The sequence below is a fragment of the Culex pipiens genome, chromosome 2 (genome assembly GCF_016801865.2).
Source record: "Culex pipiens pallens isolate TS chromosome 2, TS_CPP_V2, whole genome shotgun sequence".
NCBI lineage: Eukaryota > Metazoa > Arthropoda > Insecta > Diptera > Culicidae > Culex > Culex pipiens.
Genome location: NC_068938.1, coordinates 137852808 through 137862397, shown reverse-complemented (window position 1 = coordinate 137862397; position 9590 = coordinate 137852808). Strand labels below are relative to the sequence as shown.

The following is a 9590-nucleotide window of genomic DNA, read 5'->3' as shown; positions in this document are numbered from 1 at the left end:
TTCTTTTTGTGTTTTTTTTTTTAATTGTTTTACGGTGCGAAAAATTGTTTCAGAAATTTGCACGAAGGTGAAACTCACAATTTTTGTCGACTTAGATCTCTTTGCATACTTGGTTAAAATGCAACAACAAACAAATGTGGCAATTTTTTTCAATGGAAAAAGAAAAATCTAATAAAAAAAAAGTTGGCAAAACTTCTTTCTCAACAGAGGAAGCTTGTAGCGTGGCGATAAATCGCACGTGGAAAGTACCGCATGCTAATGACATGCAAATCGCACACTTTATTGCAAACTATATAGAGCAGTAAAGCGACGGCGACAACGTTTAGCCTAGAACTTGAAAATTGAGCATTTAGAGAGGAAAGAATGGCTCGTATTTTTCCTGAACTCCCGTGCGATGATAGTTTTGCGGGGGATTACCCATTTGCTGCTGATGCTCTTTTCTTCGGAAATGGAAAACATAAATTTAAGTTAACGACCAAACGACAACTGCGCGCGCAGGAATTGAGGGGACCAAACGAGTCAGTTTGACGCCACGTGTCTAATTCGTAGTTTTAACTGAAATTATAATAAATTTTAAGTAAAATGTTACTGAACTGTTTGTAAGGCCATAATACTGAACTTTTCACAGAAAGCTCTTAGACCGACTTTCATGTACACCTATCAAATCAGAATCTACATCTACAAATACTTGTCTGTCTGTGTGTTACTGAAATTATCACTCACCTTTCTCTGTACTGACTCAACCGATTTTGTTCAAACAGGTCGCATTCGACTCGGTTTTGGGTCGCAAATGGCGTTATCAAATTGTTTGAACTTTTGATAAGTAGATCAAAAGTTATGAATAAAAATGTGTTCTCACATATAGCCGGGTGTTAGACAAGTGGCCAGTAATAGACTCAAAAACCAACATATTTTAACAACGTTGAATAGGGTAAAGAACATTCAAAAGAAATTTAAAGTTTTACCCCGTCTCATGTTATGATCGCTTAAGTGATATTTTTGACCTTTTACTCACATGAGCTAGCAGACACAACATGGAAAACTGTTTACCGTCATCTGGAGCGAATCGGCACTACAGTCTGAATGATACAGCAGGTTTCAGAGCACTTAGCTTGAAATTTTGAAATCGATGCACTATTTTTGTTCATCTGTGTCAACCTATTAAAAAAATATGTAAATATCATGCAGTAACAAGGTTTCTATCGCAATCATTAACATCCTGTTATGCCGATGTCAAGATTTTTTTGTAAGAAGTTTGTTTACCAAGATCTGGTTGTTGAACTTTTTGTGGATGAAAACATTCGTAACTTCAATATATTGAAAAACTTTGAAAAATATTTTCAACGGCCTTATTTAGTCAAATTTGAACGTTATATAACACATTTCCACAAATTTTTGATGAAAATGTTGACGAAGCTTACTAGGGGAAAACGAAACTATTGGCACTACGCCCCCCGGGGCATGGCCTTCCTCTAACGTGGGATTTCTGCTCCAGCGCCTCTGACGAGACAGGAGAAACCGGGACCGACGTTTTACTTCACCATCCGATAGAAGCTCAGTGGATAAGGCGGGAATCGAACCCGCGTCTCATAGCATCATCGGGATCGGCAGCCGAAGCCGCTACCCCTGCGCCACGAGACCCACGGGGAACAGCATCTAATTCCAGCGTGCCTCTAATGTTGGCAGGTCAGAACTTTGACATTCAATTAAAGCTAATTAAAAGCGTTTTCAACTGAAATCGAGTGATAAATAGCTCAATGAGAAGTGAGCAAGCAAGTTTCTATCAAAAGTTTTGCAAAATTAGTTGTTTAAATAGTGAAAATCAGCAAATTGGATGGAGTTAGGAGCGAGTGCTTAACCTGCCAAACATACGAGAATTTCCCCTACCTTTTTTCACTTACATTAAAACTTGTAAAATTGTTTCAATTAGAGTCAGGGGTGCTCAAAGTTTTTCAATGACGGGCCAAATTTGAAGCTCATATCTAGTAAAACATTGTAATAGGGCCGAAGCCGAAGTGTAAACAAAGAGTCTTTCCTGCTCGTTCCTAATGTAAACATTAAGTGCATCTCCAGCGCGGGTAGCAAACATCGAACCAAATCAAATTTGCACCCGACGTCAACCCCACCGCGGTACCTGTCGCGGTAGCAAATTTGCTCTCAGTTCTTCGGAATTTCACTTTGCTACCCGGTTTTCGGCCTGTTTGCTACCGCATCAAATGGAATTATGCACGGAAAAATCGAATCAAGGACGAAAAAAAATTAAAAATCAGAAAAATAAAAAAAAATTAAAAAATTTAAATAAAATAAAAAAAAATAGAAATAAATTAAAACATTTAAAAAAATTAAAAAAATTTAAAAAAATAAAAAAAATAAAAGAAATATAAAGAATTTAAAAAAAAATAAAAAATTTACAAAAAAAATAGTAAAACAAATCTAAAAAAAAATTAAAAAAAATTTAAAAAAAAAATTTAAAAAAATTGAAAAATTTAAAAAAAAAATAAAAAAAAAAATTCTAAAAAAAATTAAAAAATTTCAAAAATTTAAAAGGTTTTTTATTGTAACTTTTGTGCCTCAACAAACATTGAAATTAATACAATATTTTTGACTGAATGAAATCATGATTTCACAAATATAATGAAAATTAAAAGGTAATCAGTTGAAAGCACTTGATTTTTTAAAAATATTTTAGAAGGGGTTTTTTTTTATTTACATGATAAAATGTTGCTTAAAGATGTTTCAAAACTTATTCCTCTCATTTCAATAATATTTCAATAAATTTCATTCAGCCATATTCAGATGTTAAATACTCAGATTCGTAATAAACACGTTATGAGTTCAAACGAGGTGGAAGGTTTTTTAGTGCAAAGTAAGTTTGAGGCCCAGACCCATACTATACTTTAGGATTTTTGAATAGTTATGTACCTTTATTTTAGCTATTTTTTTTCCTGCTTAAGTCAAATTTTAACGTTCTATAAATCATTTCTAAAAATGAGTGATAAAAATATTGAAAAAATTTACTCTTTTCAATCACATTTAGACAAAAAGATAGATTTTTCAATGCAATGTTCGTTTCATAAAATCGGGATCAAAGTATGGAAAAATCATTCGTTTTATATTATCCAAAGCATAAAAGGTTCACACAAAAAAAGCATGAACTTAACCTTAATTTCCAGGAATTATAAAATAACTTACAGATACGTCACAGGGCAATTTTTCATGATCATTCAAAATAGGTCCGCGGGCCACCAAAAATCACTTCGCGGGCCATACTTTGGTCACCCCTGAATTAGAGTGAATTTGGAAAAAAAAACATACATAATAATGTTTGTATAATTTTGTTTTCTAATTGTCTGCTCTACAACTTTGTAGAACATTGTTACACTCTAAAAAATAACCCTCCAAAGTTAGAAAAAACACGAAATTTCAAAATGAAAATTTGTGTTCTAAATGAATAAATTACGCTCCTGGATTAATGAAGATTCGCAAAGTACATAAAATATCCCTTAAAATGACATGTTCCAAAAAAACACAGCTGAGTAACGAAAACTGGCAGAGATTTTTAAACTATTTAGTGTTTTTTCGATGAAAAACACGTTTTTTCGGAATTTTGTGTACGCCATCAAGCGGTCGTCCAATTTTACATAAAAATCCCTTTGACACCAAATTTCCATCTCATCACCTTTTCAGGCTACAAATTATTGAAAAACATTTCTTTTTTCGCATGTTCAAAAATGAAAGGGGTCGTTCCGCCCCTCCGTCACGAAACATCAAAAAATGGACCTCGGATTCGTGATCAGAGACAAAAATTACCCCTAAGGAAAAAGTTTCACGCAAATTTCGTGTGAGTTGATAGAGAATCATCATTTTCGAAAGCACACGATTGAGTTTTAGGGATTCAAACTTTGTACAAGATTGGTACACGGTAAACAAAAAAACACTACAAAGTTACAAAAAATGAACTTAATTTTTTGAAAAATAAATAAAGCATATCAGATTTAAAAAATTAAATAAATTTTTCATAACTTTTCATGTCTATCGATTTTTTAACAGTTACGTAACGGGAAATAACGACAACTAGTTAGTAGCACTTTCTTTCGATATGGATCATTCTCCTCCAACTCACACAAAAGTTGCCCCGACCCCTTTTGATTTTCGCGAAATTAATTTTAATTCCTGGTCATGAATTTTAGGTTCGGTTTTATATTTCGTTACGGTGGGGCGATACGACCGCTTTCATTTTTCTGGATTTTTAATAAGGCACGGTCTCAAAGATTTGTGCTTCGAAACCGTGAAGAAATAAAATTTTGGAGTCAAAGGGACTTTTATGTTCACAAAATATGTATCTTTTAATCAAAAAAGGAAAAAATATGAGCGGTTAAGAGTTATACTTTCTTCACATTAAATGAGCAGAGCCTCTTACAGATTTTGCAGCTCTCGTATAGGTGTATAAAGTTACTGTTCAAAATACGACAACCGCTTTTTATCACTACAAGTCTGAGTAAGTGCTTGAAGCAATTCGTTCGAGATTTAAGTGCAAAACCAATAAATTCATTAGTTAATTTTTATGTTTGACGAATTGTTGGTAATAAATAATAATATGATTAAACGGTACACTCAGTTGCACCTCAAATTGGTTTGGTTTGAATTAAACTCAAAATCAAAATCAGAATTTCAACATTTTTTTTAGATTTTATTCAATTTCAAATAAAAAAATAGAAAAAAAACAGTTTGAAATGCAAAACTGGTCCCCCAAATCAAATTCTTAGCTCCACAACGGACATTTCAATCCAGTCACTTGATAACGAACTGCTCCGTCCAAATTGGCCCCCGTGGGACCTGCCACACCAGCCGGCTCTGTGTAGTGTTTCAGTTTATTCCGGTTACGTCCACCGCAGACTGTTGGTCGCCGCCGCCAACGTTTATAAAAGGCTCAACTCCTGACAACAGCAGTTCCAATCGATTCGCAGTTCGCAACGATTAGTGTGCAGTGCACTCGGGCTGTTTATGCTGAAAACAAACCCAGTACTGACCCTTTGGACGGGCGGTTTCGTGAATGAATAGTAATTTCGCGAATGCAGTTCGCGAGCGTGCGGGCGCGGCAATTAAACTGCCTCAATTAGACAATCGGTGAAACTGCACTTCGCGAAACAAACGTCCCGTTTACGTTGCAGTACCGTAGCAGCAGTTGGGAAGATCGTTTAAACCGTTCTAGTACAAGTGTGTTTATGGAGTGTTGGATTTAGTTGATTCCAGAAATTCTTTAAAACCGTGTGAATCTTGCAAAATATGACAATTAGTTGATTTCAAAATGAAAACCAAACTACAAATCTCGGCGTTGATGTTGGCTTTGCTGAACTTTGCAAATGCCGGTGGTCCTCGGTGTGTGGCCAAATTTGACCACGGAATCGGCGTGGGACTGCTCAAGGAAACGTTTACCAACCGGTTGTACTGTGCGTACTTGGGCATTCCTTATGCCCAGCCACCGCTGGGGGAGCTAAGGTTTGAAGTATGTTGGATATTTACCAAAAAATTGAACAATCAAAAAAAGAAGAAAAAAACACTAATTTTATATGATTTTTATCTTTATTTGTTTTGTTTAAAAAATAGATGAGATTTTGCACAATAATTTTTTTTCCATACAAGGCTCCATACAATTTTACGGTAATACAAAATAGGCATGTGAATTTTCGAAAATCTGTTTTTGGAGAATGAATTTTCTGATCGATTTGAAGTCTTCGGCAAAGTTGAAGGATATGATTAGGACTTTTAAGAAAAAAATTAGACACTCGGAAAAAAATCTTGTTTTTTCCCATTCAAATGTTACCACTTAATGTTGAAATCCCAAAATAAGTAATTTTTAATTTTCAAAATAAAAATATGATTTAAGGGACTAAAAACTGCATTTTCACAGTGATATCGAGCCGAACCGACCTTTAGCCTTTAGTCAAAATTCTCCTTGAGTCGTTGCGTTGTAAGGATGGTTTCAAATCAAGTACCGAAGATATGGATTTTTGAAAGAAAAACTAATATTTTGGTAAACATTTAAAATATGTTAAAACAAATTATTAAAAATCATGTTCAGATGCAAAATTAAAATTGCAATAGAAAATGACTGGGTAGAAAATATAAAAAATATAAGATGAAAAACAATGTATAGCAAGTCGGAATTTCAATGTACAAAGGCATGGAAATACATCATACAGCAGTACAGTCGATTTGCAATCATTAGTTTTCAAAAATTCTGAGTATAAATGAGAATATTTTTTGTGGAATTATTTTTTTGCAAAAATTCACAAAAACTCAAAATATGTTTTAAATTAACTCAAACATGATAACTGATAAGCATGAAAAGCGAAGGGAAATGCTTTTTAAATTAATTTTAACTGATTGCACTTAAAACTTTTTTGAATAAACATTATTTTTGCTCCCTGATTTTTCGGAACGTTTTTGAAGGGGGGGGGAACAAAAACTTCGAAAAATATTTGCAAAAGCCTAATCAAAGAACACATCAGGGTTGTTAAAATATCAAAATATCAGCTCTCAGCAACTACAATTATCCCGCCTGAATATTCATGCCTCAAATACAACTGCTCTCCTTATTGAAACTCTCAGCGCCGAACATAGCCGAACACGTTTTCGTGTTTACACACTCGCGATTGACATTTTCCTTCTCTCTCTCATTCCCGCTTCCACGATCATCCTACCGCAACAGCGTTTAACCACAAAAGCCGCCACAAAACCAATTTTGCAAACGCAGTTTAGCGGGACGTCATGCGAGGTCGGCTCCTAATCGCCATCTCGCGTTCTCTCATTGCAGTATTCGGAGAGATTGAGAGACTCAGCGGTGAGAGCGCATAGTCGAGGAAAAGGGGAGGAGTGATAGAGAGAGAATGACATCGCTGGGAATCACGAGACACAAGAAGAGATCTCACAAGCTTTAGTGACGGCCGCTATACTCTCGGATATTTTTGGTGCAGAGATAATCTATTGATAGCTTTTCTATCACTCATTTGCAACACTGGAACACATTATTCAAGTAAAATACAGAGTGTTCACTCAAATTCCATAATCAAATTCCCGGCTTTTCCAGAACCTCAAAAAAGGCATTTTATCGGACAAATCAAATCAAAAACAGAACAAACAAAACTTCTAAATAAATGAAATAAATCAAACTAGAAACTTAACAATAAAATTTCTAAAAATTTCTCGGACAGAAATCCTGTAAGTAAATCCGGTAACCCTTTGTTGTTGAATTCGACAACATTGAAATGTTTCCAAAATCGTCAAAAATTCGATTTCGTTGTAAATGTTTTCAAAACTGACTACATTGTTCTCAAAATCGCAAAAATGTTGACGATTTTGGAAACATTTCAATGTTATCGAATTCAACAACGGAGAGTAACCGGATTTGCTTACAGGATTGCTATCCGTGTACTTCAACTGGAACTATAAGGGGATGGTAAAGAGTAAAAAAACTTAATTTTTAATTTGATTCTTCATTTAGTTTTTTTATCAAATAACGCTTTTAACGTTGTTAAAGTCATTATTGAGGTTATTATCGTTTCTAAAAATTTCAATGTCTTTCATTTCATGTCTTGTTTATCTTATTTCAATGTTTTTTCCAAGTCCCCTTTTTAAAGTTGTAAATTTTACTGTTAAATTCTATTGAATGATTGATTTATCAAGTTGTCAGCTTATTGAAACGACTGAAAGCTGTCAAAAACTAGGAACTACGTGTTCGGAAATTATCGAACAACTGTGTTGAAACGTCAACATCAGTTTGACAACTAGTTTTGACAGTTGAGTGCTTTTTAATTCGAATACGTTCGAATTAGAGAGCATTCGAATTAGCGGAAATTCGAAGTAGCGAAATTCAAATTAACGAATCTGCTCTGTATTTAATGTTTAATTTTTTTAAATAAAAATTAAGTTTTTTAAATCCATATTGTACCACTCATTCAATGCGAAATGTTTGAAGAGAAATTTATTTAAACATAATTATATTAGCCTTAAAAAAAATATTTAAAAACTAATATCGAATTTAATTTTTGAAAATATCAATTTTTTTCAGGGTCGCAAATTCGAACGCATTCGAACTGTGAGCATTCAACTGATGTTGACGTTTCAACACCATTGTTCGACAATTTTTGAACACATGAGTTCAAGCTTTTGGCAGCTGTCAGTCGTTCCTTTTGGAATTTGGATTCGCTCATTCGAATGTAGTTTTCCGATAAAGCTAGAAGCTACATCTTTGGATAAAAACTTATTTATTAAAGAGGATTTAGACATCTGGAATAAAAATATTTGAAATTTAAAAATATTTAGCACGAAAAACTGTTGCAAATCTCAAGTGGATATCGTTTTTTTTTTTCAAATATTTAAGAATTGTGAAAAAATTAAATAGAATCAATAATTTCCAAACAGGTATGCTTGAGATTCCCGACTTTTCCCGATTTAAAAAAAAATCACAAATTCACCTTTGGTACCATCCATAAACCACGTGGACACCAAAAGGGAGGGGGGGGGGGGGGTGCGAATGTCCATGCTCCATACAAAAAAGATTTTATTTGTATGGAAATTGTCCACGCTGGGGGGGGTTTTAGATCTCCAAAAAAGTGCCCACGTTGTTTATGGATGGTCCCTTTTCCCGATTTTTCGCAGATTTTGGCAAATTCCTGATTTTTTCCCGACTTTCCCGATTTTTCGGCTTCAGTTGCCACCCTGAATCCTGAATAAAATAGTTTAAATCTTGACTTTTTTTTGATAAGGTCCTATAAACAAATGTAAACATTGAGTGTATCCCGCTTACTCCGATGGACTTTGACATAAGGTGTGAAAGGGATACACTCAATGTTTACATTTGTTTATAGGACCTTATCAAAAAAAAGTCAAGAAATGATTGGAATCCCACAAAATGTATAAAATAAATCAATAAATTGCACAACCCATTCCACCAGGATCCCGTCCCTTTCGTCTTCGACGGATCGGCCAGGTTTGACCAGGTGGCCAACTCGTGCGTCCAGGACCTGAACGGTCGCATCGTTGGCAGCGAGGACTGCCTCGGCCTTAACGTGTACACCACGTACGTCCGCGTCAGCAAGCGGCCCCGCCCCATAATGCCGGTGCTGGTGTGGATCCACGGCGGAAGCTTCACCGAGGGCTCGTCCGAAACCGACATCTACGGGCCGGAGTTTCTGCTGGACGAGGTGAGGATTCCTACAAACCATGATAAATTGTTCTAATTCTCGGTGTGTTCCATAATTGCAGGATGTTATCGTGGTTACATTCAATTATCGGCTGGCCTCGTTCGGCTTTCTGGGCGTCGATGATTTAGACATTTCGCCGAATCTGGGCTTGCGGGACCAAACGGAGGCCCTTCGGTGGGTCAGTCGTAACATTAGGCGATTTGGCGGTGATCCGAGACGGGTCACGTTGGTTGGGTGGAGTGCGGGTTCGGCGGCAGCCACGTACCACCTCTACTCGGAGGCATCGAAGGGATTGTTCCAGCGAGTAATAGCCATGAGCGGGACGATGAGTCAACCGTGGGCGTACAATTTCAAGGCGGAGTGGTGCAGCAATCAGTATCTCAA

General features: G+C 35.6%; 1 protein-coding gene across 1 annotated transcript in view; it reads left to right on the top strand.

Annotated features, from left to right (window-relative positions):
- Window positions 1-4951: 4951 nt before the first annotated feature.
- The window catches only part of LOC120419601 (esterase B1-like), a 13426-nt gene continuing 8787 nt past the window's right edge, over window positions 4952-9590 (top strand). The window contains exons 1-3 of the mRNA XM_039582340.2: window positions 4952-5506; window positions 8958-9206; window positions 9268-9590. The exon at window positions 9268-9590 is cut by the window's right edge and continues 593 nt beyond it. Of these exons, the coding sequence (XP_039438274.1) occupies window positions 5309-5506; window positions 8958-9206; window positions 9268-9590 (770 nt within the window). The 5' untranslated portion in view covers window positions 4952-5308. The remainder of the gene's footprint in view (window positions 5507-8957; window positions 9207-9267) is intronic.